The sequence below is a fragment of the Nycticebus coucang genome, chromosome Y (assembly GCF_027406575.1).
Source record: "Nycticebus coucang isolate mNycCou1 chromosome Y, mNycCou1.pri, whole genome shotgun sequence".
Lineage (NCBI taxonomy): Eukaryota > Metazoa > Chordata > Mammalia > Primates > Lorisidae > Nycticebus > Nycticebus coucang.
The window spans coordinates 23,293,130-23,307,256 of record NC_069805.1 but is presented as its reverse complement, the minus strand read 5'-3'; the positions used below and the strand labels follow the sequence as shown (position 1 = coordinate 23,307,256).

Sequence of the window (14,127 nt, the reverse complement as noted above, 5' to 3'; positions counted from 1 at the left end):
TATAAAAATAGTAGAAGAGAGTGCAGGGAAAACCCTTGAAGAAATCGGTCTGGGTGAGTATTTTATGAGGAAGACCCCCCAGGCAATTGAAGCGGCTTCAAAAATACACTACTGGGAATTGATCAAACTAAAAAGCTTTTGCACAGCCAAGAACACAGTAAGTAAAGCAAGCAAACAGCCCTCCAATGGGGAAAATATATTTGCAGGTTATGTCTCTGACAAAGGTTTAATAACCAGAATCCACAGAGAACTCAAACGCATTAGCAAGAATAGAACAAGGGATCCCATCCCAGGCTGGGCAAGGGATTTGAAGAGAAACTTCTCTGAAGAAGACAGGCACGCGGCCTTCAGACATATGAAAAAATGCTCACCATCTTTAATCATTAGAGAAATGCAAATCAAAACTACTTTGAGATACCATCTAACTCCAGTGAGACTTGCCTATATCACAAAATCCCAAGACCAGAGACGTTGGTGCGGATGTGGAGAAAAGGGAACGATTATGCACTGCTTGTGGGAATGCAAATTAATACATTCCTTTTGGAAAGAGATATGGAGAACACTTAGTGATCTAAAAATAGATCTGCCATTCAATCCTGTAATCCCTCTACTGGGCGTATACCCAGAAGACCAAAAATCACATCATAACAAAGATATTTGTACCACAATGTTTATTGCAGCCCTGTTCATAATTGCTAAGTCATGGAAGAAGCCCAAGTGCCCATCGATCCACGAATGGATTAATAAATTGTGGTATATGTCCACCATGGAATATTATGCAGCCTTAAAGGAAGATGGAGACTTTACCTCTTTCATGTTTACATGGATGGAGCTGGAACATATTCTTCTTAGTAAAGTATCTCAAGAATGGAAGAAAAAGTACCCAGTGTTCTCAGCCCTACTATGAAACTAATTTAGTGTTTTCACATAAAAGCTATAACCCAGCTACAACCTAAGAATAGGGAGAAGGGGGAAAGGGATGGGAGGGAGGGCATAGGTGGGTAGAGGGAAGGGGATTGGTGGGATTACACCAGCGGTGCCTCTTACAAGGGTATATGTGAAACTTGGTAAACTGTCTGTGAAGCTAGTGAATGATGCTCCATGTTCGTATCAATGTACACAGCTATGATTTAATTAAAAAAATAAAATAAAAAATAAAAAATAGATAAAAAAATAAATAAATAATAAATTTCTTTGCCATATCCGATAGGTTTTGGTGACTTGTGTCTTCATTTTTGTTATACTCAAGGAAGTTAATGATTTTATTTTTTATTTCTTCCTGCACCCAACTGTCGTTCAGCATAAGGTTGTTTAACTTCCATGCCTTTGTATGAGGTTGAGCATTTTTGTTGGAGTTGAGTTATACTTTTAGTGCCTTGTTGTCTGAGCAGATGCAAGGTAGAATTTCAATTCTTTTGATTCTATTGAGGTTTGTTTTGTGTCCTAGGATATGATCAATCTTGGAGAATGTTCCATTGGATGATGAGAAAAATGTATATTCTTTATCTTTGGGATGCATTGTTCTATATACGTCTATCAAGCACAGTTGCTCTAGGGTCTCATTTAAATCTCTAACATCTTTGTTTAACTTCTGTTTATAGGAGCAAAATATGTGTATAGTAGGGTACTATGACCCAAATTTGAAGACTCCCCAACCTCTGAGGGTGCTGGTTTGGGTGATTCGCTTGAGGTCAACAGCTCTTTGCCAGCCAGGTCAAACACAGTACCCCACCTCCACCAGATAGAGAGGAAAGCCAAAAATATTATAAATCAAACCAAAACAAACAAGCAAAAACCCTAATGGGTTAACAATTGAGGAAAAAAAAATAATGGGGGCAGAAACACTGACAAAAATGAAATTCTAATTGTTAAAGAAGGCAAAAATGAAAGATTGTATTTAAACTAGGATAGTGGGGGGAAAAAAGAAGCAAGAAAAATACCAGGCAAAAAATGTTGAAATTAAGAAAAAAAACTAAACAAACAAAAAAAGAACCCCCCCAAACCCCAAACAAAAGAACCAAATGGTATATATATCTTGCTGAATATTGTCTGGGCAACAGGTGTTCTTCTGAGGTATAAGATGTTAATCACAATGTAGATACAGGTGTACAAGATAGAGACTGGAGGCCTCTGATGATCTCTCAGACCCTACAGGCTTGGGAGCCCAAAAATGTCCTCAGCCCCCTTAAAAGACACAACAAACTATGAACCATGGCCAAGCAGAAACTTTCCAAGGAAAGCACTTATTCCTGGGATCTCTCCTCCCAGTGTGGCTGCCTGCTTATCCAGTGTACCAAGTCCAGACTCCCACTCTGCCCCTGAGGGTCAAGGCTGTTAATCTGCCACACTTGAAACTCCTCCCTTCCCTATTGTATCAGTACCCTACTTTGGGCAGCTCAGTCGCTAGATTGCTGGCCCAAGGTCTCCCCGTTGATCTCTGCGCTGCAACACACAGGAGATGCTCTCCCACAGCAGCTGTGCCGGCAGCCCACAGCTGAATGATATTAGCTCCCTTCTGGCTCGGCTCTCAGCCAGGGGCCCCAGACAACACCCAAAGTCATCTGCACACACCAGACAGAGATCTCCCAAGGCATTTCAATCAAGTGCCCAAGTCTAAGAAAACCAAAAGAGCCCACAGGTAAGGCTTTTCCTGCTTGCAGTCTCGCCATTGCTATGGGTACAGCTGTCGGCAGCCTCCGACCCAATTAACGCAGCTACCCATTGCCAGATTTTCCACCACTTCTTTCCTCCTCTAGGGGTCTAGAAGTCTCTCACCAGCTTCCTTTGTCACCAAAGAGAAGCCTCGGGGCAAAACCCACTGGCCAGAGATGCCTGGAGTCTTCTCTCGCCACTCTCATTGTGCTGGGCTGCACAGAAGCTGTTACTCTGTCTCTTTGGTCTTTTTTTGTTTGTTTTATTTGTGGGGCATAATCTGGCTCTGTCACCCAGGCTGGAGCATAGTTGCATCATATAGCTTACTGCAACCTCCAACTCCTGGGTTCAAGTAGTCCTCCTGCTATATCCTCTCATGTAGCAGGGAGTATAGACACATGCCACTTTACATGGCTGATTTTTCTGTGTTTTGTAGAGAAGGGGTCCCATTCCTTTTCCAGCTGGTCTAAAAATCTTGGCCTTAAGTGATTCTCCAGCCTTGGCATCACAAAATTCTAAGATTGCAGGCATGAGCCACCATCCCTGGCTCTGTAGTTATTTTTTGATATGGATTGTTGAAGTGTCTATCTTCTGAATACTTTGATTATTATCAAGTAATATATTTTTCCTTGTGGGAAGATAACACAGGAAACTTTTTCATTTTAACCAATCCAGGCATTAATTCAGTGACATTACGTATTTTAAAGCATTTTGCAACTACCACCACTGTCCATTTCCAGAAATTGTTCACTATCCTGAGCAGAACTCTGTACTCATTAACAATAACTCTCTACTTCTCCTCCACTCAGACTCTGGTATCCATTATTCTACTTGTGTATTCATCATTTTGCCTTTGCTGGGTATCTTCTAAAAGTGAAATCATACAACATTCATTCATTTTTGCTTGACATATTTCACTTAACATAAGTGAAACAGATCCAGAACCAAGTGCTAATAAATTCAAGATATCCTTTGTCTGCAGGTCATCAAGCTAACAAACCCGTATTAGCATCAACTAATAGACAATAATCATTAATCAAAATACCACATTTCTCTAATTTAAATCTAAAACAAACATCACTTAGACCTTCTAAACTTAATAATTAGTAAAATGACATCAGAACAGAAATAAATATGTGGGTCTGAAGTGAAACAGACAGAGATATCACTTATGGCCATTAAGGTTCCAGGTAATCAGCTACAGGCCCATATTTAAAATCAATATATATTTATATATTTTTTGCACTCTAAATATTTTTATATACTTTTCAGTATATATAGACAATAGACTGACCTGGTAAAAACTTTATTATTCTGAAATATTCTAGTTGACATTATCATTCTTTTCCATCAAATTTAGCAAATGTAATCTATACATTTTTTAAATTTTCTTTTTTTTATTGTTGGGGATTCATTGAAGGTACAATAAGCCAGGTTACACAGATTGCATTTGTTAGGTAAAGTCCCTCTTGCAATCGTGTCTTGCCCCCAAAAGGTTTGGCACACACCAAGGCCCGACCCCCCTCCCTCCTTCCCTCTCTCTTATCTTCCCTTTCCCACCCCTCCCTACTTCTTTCTCTCTCTGCTCTCCCCTTCCCCAACCCCCACCGTGACCTTCATTATCATTAATTGTCCTCATATCAAAATTGAGTACATAGGATTCATGCTTCTCCATTCTTGTTATCCTTTACTAAGAATAATGTCTTCCTCTTCCATCCAGGTTAATACAAAGGATGTAAAGTCTCCATTTTTTTTAATGGCTGAATAGTATTTCATGGTATACATATACCACAGTTTGTTAATCCATTCCTAGGTTGGTGGGCATTTAGGCTGTTTCCACATTTTGGTGATTGTAAATTGAGCTGCAATAAACAGTCTAGTACAAGTGTCCTTATGATAAAAGGATTTTTTTCCTTCTGGGTAGATGCCCAGTAATGGGAATGCAGGATGAAATGGGAGTTCTAGCTTGAGTGTTTTGATGTTTCTCCATACTTCCTTCCAGAAAGGTTGTACTAGTTTGCAGTCCCACCAGCAGTGTAAATTTTTCCCTTCTCTCCACATCCACGCCAACATCTGCAGTTTTGAGATTTTGTGATGTGGGCCATTCTCGCTGTGGTTAGATGGTATCTCAGGGTGGTTTTGATTTGCATTTCTCTAATAGATAGGGATGATGAACATTTTTCATATGTTTGTTAGCCATTCATCTATCTTCTTTTTTTTTTTAATTTCTGGTATGTGATGTTGTCATTTTTTTTTTTATTAAATCATAGCTGTGTACATCAATATGATCATGTGGCACCATACACTTGGTTCATAGAATATTTTCATCTCATTAGTTGACATAGTCCTCCTGGCATTTTCTTTTTTTTTTTTTTTTTCTTTTGTAGTTGAGATTTTATTGGTTGTGTTGAACATCAGTACAGACATTTCAATTTGTATACACAATTCTTAACGTATGTACCCAAAATCTAAAAAGCCATTTATTGTAATTCTTTTTTAAACATTTATTCCAGTGACTTTCCAGATTAAAATTTGGAGGCAAATGTTCCTTAAGAGGATACCAAGTACCAGTATCTTCAAATGCTGATAAGCTGTTAGGTAAGTCCCACCAATCCACACTTCATTACCATATGCTACATGCTCAGATTTTCAGTCCTTCACAGCACAGCAACAAAGTTATTAGGAAAACAGGAGCACCACAACCAAAGATGTTAAGGGGTGTACACAGTTCTGACACAGAGAGCCATGATCATGGGAGTGGTTTTCTTTAGGAAACAATTCTAGTACAAAACAACATGGAATAGAAGTAATTTAAAATGTTCACACATCAATGCAGGACTGGGACTCCACACTGCCATTTAGTATGCTTTGTATTACAGGATATAAAAACTAACCCCCATCTAGGGAATGTTAAGCTCACACCCAAGATAGTCAAAGCCTCCCATTAATTCAACATCCCACACTATTTTCTGGTTGTACCAAAAAATAAACAACCAGCAAATGATTTCACCTCTTAAAAAAAAAGCAATTTACACTTAAAAAATGGGATGAGGTGGGATTCCCTCCTTCTTAAAAATGTTTCTAGAGCTACTAAAAAACTTGCATTTACAAAATAGTTGATAAAAATATTCCTCTGGATTGTACAAGAAGGGAGACAGGGACCACTGATAAGACATGGTATATGATATTAATCAGACTTGGCTTCTTTCTCTCCTGCTTCGTCAGCGGCTGGATTCTCCTCAGTTTTAGTTTCTCCGTTTTCTGCTGGCAAATCTTCTTTAGTTTCTTGGTTAGCCACTTCGGCCTGCTTTCCCTTTGCTCCTCTTTTCCCTTTCGGTTGCACTTTTTTGTCTGAAGATTTATCCCTTGCTGCTGCCTTTTTTGGCTTCGTTTCCACTTTCGCAGGAGCAGGTTTAGCTGACAACCGCGCCGACCTCCTCTTGGGCTCTTCCTTCCCCGCTCCTTCGGCAGAGCTGACCTTCCTCTTCGGCATCTTGGCGGCGGGCAGGGCGCGTGCCGGGTGCCTGCGGGCCGCGGCGCGCCGAGAGCCTTCACGAAGCTGCGCTGTCTGGCCGCTGCCGCTCCTCCCGCCGCCCGAGCTGCTGAGACCCGCCCTGGCATTTTCTTAGTTACTTTGCCAAGACATTTACATTCCATATTTGCCAAGGCTCACATGTACCCTTGTAAGATGCACCACAGGTGTGATCCTTTCAATCCCCCTCCCTCTATCCACCTCCCCCCTCCCTCCCCACGATTTCCCCCTTCCTCCATTCTTGTATTCACCCCTATTATGAAACTAACTTAAGACATTCATCTATCTTCTTTAGAGAACTTTCTATTCATGTCTCTTGCACATTGATATATGGGATTGTTGGCTTTTTTCATGTGGATTAATTTGAGTTCTGTATAGATCCTGGTTATCAAGCTTTTGTCTGATTAAAAATATGCAAATATCCTTTCCCATTATGTAGGTTGTCTATTTGCTTTGGTTGTTGTCACCTTAGCTGCAAAGAAGCTTTTCAGTTTAATGAAGTACCATTTGTTTATTTTTGTTGTTGTGATTGCCATGGCAGTCTTCTGCATAAAGTCTTTTCCCAGGCTAATATCTTCCATTGTTTTTCCTATGTTTTCTTTGAGGATTTTTATTGTTTCATGCCTTAAATTTAAGTCCTTTATCCATCTTGAATCAATTTTTGAGAGTGGAGAAAAGTGTGGGTCCACTTTCATTCTTTTACATGTGGAAATCTAGTTCTCCCAGCACCACTTATTGAATAGGGAGGCTTTCCCCCAAGGTATGTTCTTGTTTGGTTTATCAAAGATCAGGTGGTTGTAAGATGTTAGTTTCATTTCCTGGTTTAACATTTGATTCCAAGTGTCTCTGTCTCCATTTTTGTGCCAGTACATTCTGTCTTGATCACTATGGATTTGTAGTACAGACTAAAATCTGGTATGGTGAACCCCCAAGCTTTATTTTTATTACTAAGAACTGACTTTGCTATTCAGGTTTTTTTCTGGTTACATACAAAACGTAGAATCATTTTTTTTTTTAAATCTTGAAAGTACGATGTTGGTATTTTAATAGGAATGGAATTGAATAGGTAGATTGCTTTGGGAAGTATGACATTTTAACAATGTTGATTCTTCCCATCCATGAGCATGGTATGTTCTTCCATTTGTTAATATCCTCTGCTATTTTCTTTCTGAGGATTTCATAATATTCTTTATAGAGGTTCTTCATGTTCTTCGTTAGGTATATTCCTATGTATTTCTTTTTTTTTGAAACTATGGTGAAGGGATTTATTCTCTTAATTAGCTTCTAATCTTGACTGTTATTGGCGTATATAAAGGCTACTGACTTGTAGACATTGATTTTATATCCTGAAACATTACTGTATTTTTTGATGACTTCTAGGAGTCTTGTGGTTGAGTCTTTGAGATTCTCTAAGTATAAGATCATGTCGTCAGCAAAGAGGGAGAGTTTGACCTCCTCTGCTCCCATTTGGATTGCCTTTGTTTCCTTGTCTGGCCTAATTGAATTGGCTAGTCTTTCCAGCACTACATTGAATAGTAAAGGTGACAGAGGACAACCTTGTCTGGTACCAGTTGTAAGAGGAAAAGCTTTCAATTTTACTTGATTCAGTAAAATATTAGCTGTGGGTTTGTCATAGATAGCTTCAATCCATTTTAGAAATGTACCGCCCATGCCTATACTCTTCAGTGTTCTAATTAGAAAAGGATGCTGGATTTTACCAAATGCTTTTTCTGCATCTATTGAGAGGATCATATGATCTTTATTTTTGTCTCTGTTAATACAATGGATAACATTTATGGACTTGTGTAGGTTAAACCAGCCTTGCATCCCTGGGATGAAACCTACTTGATCATGATGTATGACTTTTTTGATGATAAGCTGTAATCTATTGCCTAGTATTTTCTTGACTATTTTTGCATCTATGTTCATGAGTGAGATTGGTCTGAAATTCTCCTTCTTGGTTGAGTATATTCTTGGGTTTGATATCTGGGTGATGATTTCTTCCTAGAATGTGTTGGGGAAGATTCCTTCCTCCTCAATTTTTTGGAATAATTTTTGCAGTACAGGAATAAGCTCTTCCTTGAAGGTTTGATGGATCTCTGGTGTGAAGCCATCTGGACAAGGGCATTTTTTTCTTGGAAGCTTTTTTATTGTTTCTTTAATCTCAGTGCTTGAAATTGGTCTGTTCAGGAACTCTATTTCTTCCTGGGTAAGTCTAGGGAGAGGGCGTGACTCCAAATATTGATCCATTTCCTTCACATTGTCAAATCTCTGGGCATAGAGCTTATGGTAGTATACAGAGAGGATCTTTTGTATCTCTGTGGGATCAGTTGCTTTTTCCCCTTTATCATTTCTGATTGATGTTACTAGATATTTTACTTTTTTATTTCTAGTTAGTCTGGACAATGGTTTATCTATTTTATTTATTTTTTTCAAAAAAACAACTCCTTGTTTCATCAATTTTCTGAATGATTCTTTTGTTTTCAATTTGATTGACTCTGATTTGATTTTGGATATTTATTATCTTCTACTGGGTTTAGTCTTAGATTGTTCTTCTTTTTCCAATTCCATAAGATGGCTTGTGAGTTTGTTGATGCGCTCTCATTCTGTTTTTCGAATGTTGGCATCTAAAGCGATCAATTTTCGTCTCAAAACTGCTTTTTCAGTATCCCACAGGTTTTGGTAACTTGTGCCTTCATTGTTGTTATGCTCAAGGAAGTTAATTATTTTCTATTTTATTTCTTCCTGTGCCCATCTGTTACTCAACAGAAGGTTGTTTAATTTCTATGCCTTTTTGTAGGGTTGAACGTTTTTGTTAGAGTTGAGTTCCACCTTTAGTGCCTTATGGTCTGAAAAGATACAAGGTAAATTTTCAATTCTTTTTATTCTGTTGGTATTTGTTTTGTGTCCCAGGATATGATCAATTTTGGAGAATGTCCCATGGGGTGATGAGAAGAATGTGTATTCTTTATCTTTGGGATGGAGTGTTTTATATGCGTCTATCAAGCACTGTTGTTCTAGGGTATCATAAATCTCTTATATCTTTGTTTAATTTCTGTGTAGAGAATCTGTGCAGATCTATAAGAGGAGTGTTAAAGTTTCCTGTTATTATGGTATTATCGGAAATCATATTGCTCAGACAGAGTAAGATCTGTTTCAAGAATCTGGGAGCATTTAAATTGGGTACATAAATATTTAGAATTGAACATTGTATTCAATATTCTTCTTGTTGTATTTTTCCCTTGACCAATATAAAGTGACCATATTTGTCTTTTTTGACCTTAGTTGCTTTAAATCCACATGTATCTGAAAATGAGATTGCAACTCCTCTTTTCTTCTGAATTCTATTTGCCTGAATATTTGTCTTATAACTCTTGACTCAGAGATTCAATTTGTCTTTTGAAGCCAGGAGTGTTTCTTCTAAGATCAAATGATGGCTTGTGTTTTTTAATCCAGTCAGACAATCTGTGTCTCTTTAGTGGGGAATTCGAGCCATTAATATTTATTGAAATAATTAATAAGTGTGGTAGTATTCTATTCATCTTATTAAGTGAGAGTCCATTTCTTAGTTTTCTCTTTTGCATCAGTGTGGAAGTTAGGTTCTGTCCTTTAAGTTCTGAGTTCTTACTTTGCTGATGATCCATTGTGATGGTCAGTGTTTAGAACAGGTTGAAGTATTTCCTGTAAGAATGGTCTTGTTGTGGCAAATTTTCTCAATGTTTGTATATCCGTGTATGATTTGATTTCTCCATCAGTTTTAAAGCTTAGCTAAGCAGGGTATAGTATTCTGGGCTGGAAATTTTTCTGTTTAAGTAGATTAAAGGTAGATGACCATTGTCTTCTTGCTTGGAAAGTTTTATTAGAGAAGTCTTCAGTCACTCTGATGGATTTGCCCCTGTAGGTCAACTGGCACTTACTTCTGGCAGCTTGCAGAATCTTTTTTTGTTGACTTTGGGCAGGTTCATCACAATGTGTCTTGGAGAAACTCGGTTAGAGTTGAGGCAATATCTGGTCTTATATCCCTCTGACAGCAATGTGTCAGAATCTTTGGTGATATTTGGGAAATTTTCATTTATAATATTCTCTAGTATGGCTTCCATTCCTCTGGGGCATTCTTCTTCCCCTTCTGGGATTCACATAACTCATATGTTGAAACACTGTATAAAGTCCCATAATTCTGCCAGTGAATGTTCTGCTTTCTCTCTCTTCTTTTCTGCCTCTTTAACTATGTGAGTTATTTCAAGATCTTTGTCCTCTACCTCTTAAATTCTTTCTTGTGCATGCTCTAACCTGTTGCTGATACTTTCCATTGCATGTTTAAGTTCCCTAATTGACTTCTTCAGTTCCTTCAGCTCCACTATATCCTTTATATATTCTTCAAATCATTCATCTCTTATTTGATTCTGTTTTTGGATTTCCTTTTGGTTATTTTTTTCACTTTATTAGCATTTTTTTCTGTTGTTTTCATCATTTCCTTCATTGTTTTTATCATGTGTATTCTAAATTCCATTTCTGTCATTACTAACATTTCTTCATAGGTGGAATACTTTGAAGTAGCTACCTCATGGTCCCTTGGAGGGGTTGCTATGGACTGGTTCTTCATGTTGCCAGGAGGTTTCTGCTGATTCTTCCTCATCAGTGATTTCTTTTATTTGTTTTCTTGCCCTAATTTTCCCTTCACTTCCTCTTTCTATTTAAGTTATCATGCCTGTGGTTTAAGGTTTTGATGAATTATTTTGTTACAGGACCATAAGGATGTGTGGGTTGAACAGCAAGAAGGGATAAAAGAAAAAATAAAGAAAGAAAGATAGGAAGAAAGAAAGAAAAGAAGATATAGAAAGGATAGGGGGATGGGTAAAAGGGAATATTGACAAAAAAAAAAAAAAGGGCCCATAAGGAGGAAGACAGAGCAATATAGGTTTATAGTAAGGTACTTTGACACAACCTTAAAAAAAACCTAACCTCTGGGGGTGCCCAGTTGGATGGTTCCCTTGAGGTCATCAGCTCTTTGCTAACCTGATTGGACACAGTACCCCTCCACCGAGTAGAGAGGAAAGACAAAAATGCTGTAAATGAAACCAAAACAAGCAAACAGAAAACTTTATGGGATAAAATTGAGTAAAAAACCAAATAATAGTGGTAGAAGCACTGGCAAAAATGAAGTTGTAATTATTGAAAAAGACAGCAATGGGAAATTGTTTTTGAACTAGAAAAATGGAGAAAGAAAAGAAAGAAAAAAGAAAAAAACTGTATGGAAAACGTTGAAATTAAAAAACAGAACACCAACAACTGAACAAACACAAAAAATTACCAAAAACAAATCAGTATATATATATATATATATATTTATGTTTAATATTGTCTGGACAAAAGGTGGTCTCCTGGAGTATGAGATGTTAATCACAATGCTGATACGACTGCAGGCCTCCACTAATTTCTCAAACCCCACAGCATGAACACCCTAAATCTCTCTTCATCCCTCTTAAAAGGCACTTTAAACATTTCCGCTGGGCTAAGCAGAAGCTTTCCCAGGAAATTGCTTGTCACTGGGATCACTGCTGAAGTGGCTATCCACTAACCCAGTGTGCCAAAACTGGTCTTACCCTGCCCCTGATGGTTAAGGCTGTAAGGCAGCTCAGTCCCCGCCTTTAGGCTACTCAGTCACTAGGTTACTAGCTCCTGCCTAATCCTTATTCTGTGACCCTGAGGGCAGAGCTTGCCGGGGCAGTTCTCTCACATGGCTCCCTGTATCCCACCACCAAACACTATTAGCTCCGTCTGGCTCAGCATCTCAGTCTGGGGCCCTAGACAATGCCCAAAGTTCTCTGCACTCCTGCTCAAACTCTCCCCAGTGCAGTTCAACTGAGTGCCAAGTCTAAAAACACCAAAACAGATCACTTTCTGGTTTGCAGTCTCACTGCTGCTGTTCTTAAAGCTGCTGGTGGGATTAGACCGTTCGAACACACACAACCATTTGCTAGTTTTCCACTGTTTTTGTCCTCCTCTTGGGGTCCAGAATTATCTCACTGGCTCCCTGTATCCTCAAAGGGATGATTATAGGCAGATCCCACCAGCCAGATATGCCTGGAGTCTTATCTCACCAGACTCACAGTGCCCAGTTACTCAGTCACCAACTTGCTCTCACTCTCATTTTTTAAATTTTCTATTTCACAGTTATATGAGAGTACAAACAAATAGGTTACAATGTTTATATTTGTTGGGTAAAGTCCCTGTTATAGTTGGGTACCATATACCCTTACATTGTACCCATTGCATGAGAGCACACCAATCTTCCTCCCTCCTATCCTCTCCCCACTTTCCCCAACATGAATGGAATTGAGTTTTTCTCTTGTATGGGCATGTTATTGTCCCTATACTAACTTCATATTAGTTTTGAGAACATTGAGTACTTGCTTTTCCATTCTTGTGATTCTTTAGTAAGAAGTATATGTTTCATTTTGATCCATGTTAATGCAAAAGATGTAAAATCTCCTTCTATTATATGGTAGAATAGGATCCAGGGTATATGTATGCCACAGATTATAAAGCTGCTCACATATTGATGGTCACTTCAGTTGTTTCCATATTTTGCTAATTGTAAAATGAGCTGTGATGAACAATCTAGTACATATATCCATATGATAAAATTATATTTTTCTTCTGGGTAGATACCTAGAAATTGTATTACAAGATTAAATGGAAGGTCTATTTTGAGTTGTTTGAGGGCAAATGTCTTTTTTAACATCCTACTTTGTTCCCAATGAACCAAAAACAATACTAATATTGTACTAAGAATAGGTACCTGACTTTGTATTAAGAGCCAGGCAAAGGATATAGGCTTGGCTAATAAGAAAATACTCAAAGGCTCATGGGTGCCATACACCTCTAATCCTAGCACTTGTGAAGACTAAGATAGGTTAATTTCTTGAGCTCAAGAGTTCCAGACCAGACTGAGCAATAGCAAGACCCATCTGTACTAAAAATAGTAAAATATTTAATAAAAAAATTTATAAAAAAAAAAAATAGTAAAACTAGTCAGGCATTCTGACAGGCACTTGTACTTCTACCTACTCAGGAAAATGAGGGTACAGAATCACTTGAACCCAGGAGTTTGAGTTTGCTGTAAGGTAGAATGCCATGGCACTCTACCCAGGGCAACAGTGTCAGACTCTATCACAAACAAATAAACAAAAAGGGCTCAGAATTAGGTAACTGCAAGGGAAGAAGGTAAAAAGAATTTATTAGGACCATGAGTCTGCATACAGTAGTCAATGGATGTTTGAAAACATAGGACTCATGAACATTGCTCATTTATAGAACAAATGGGGAGAAATGGTAAATGAATAAGGAATTAGCCTACATATGAAGAAAGACTCCTTGATTAAAAAACAATCAGGCATCAGTGGAAGGTGTGAAAACATGTGGGAAAGCAAGTGTAGGGCAAACAATAAATTGCAAGTGATCACAAGATGTAATACAATGTCATGCCTACAGTGAGACAGGCTCAGTTAAGGTAGAAATTAAAATGATACTGACTGTCTGTAGTAAATGGAATCATTGGTCCCACTTCTTCACCCCCTTCCGATATTCACAATATATTAATCCATTCGAGATTGAGGGGCACTTGGGTTTTTACCATGACTTAGCAATTATGAATCGGGCTGTGATAAACATTATGGTACAAATATCTTTGTTATGATGTGATTTTTGGTCTTCTGGGTATATGCCCAGCAGAGGAATTACAGGATTGAATGGCAGATCTATTTTTAGATCTATAAGTGTTCTCCATACACTTATAGGAGGAAGCAGGAGGAATCACGCACCAGACCTCACACTATACTACAAATTGATAGTAATCAAAACAGCATGGTACTGGCACAAAAACAGACAAGTAGATGCCTGTAAAAAATAGAGAACCAAGAGATGACTCCAGCTACTTACCA

The 14,127-nt window shown here is 38.2% G+C and overlaps 1 protein-coding gene across 1 annotated transcript; it reads right to left on the bottom strand.

Moving 5' to 3' along the window:
- Positions 1 to 5,031: 5,031 nt before the first annotated feature.
- Positions 5,032 to 6,260, bottom strand: LOC128579104 (non-histone chromosomal protein HMG-14). The gene has a single exon (XM_053581369.1). It carries the CDS (start codon positions 6,143 to 6,145, stop codon positions 5,840 to 5,842), a length of 306 nt encoding a protein of 101 aa, XP_053437344.1. The 5' UTR covers positions 6,146 to 6,260; the 3' UTR covers positions 5,032 to 5,839.
- Between the last annotated feature and the right edge of the window lie 7,867 nt (positions 6,261 to 14,127).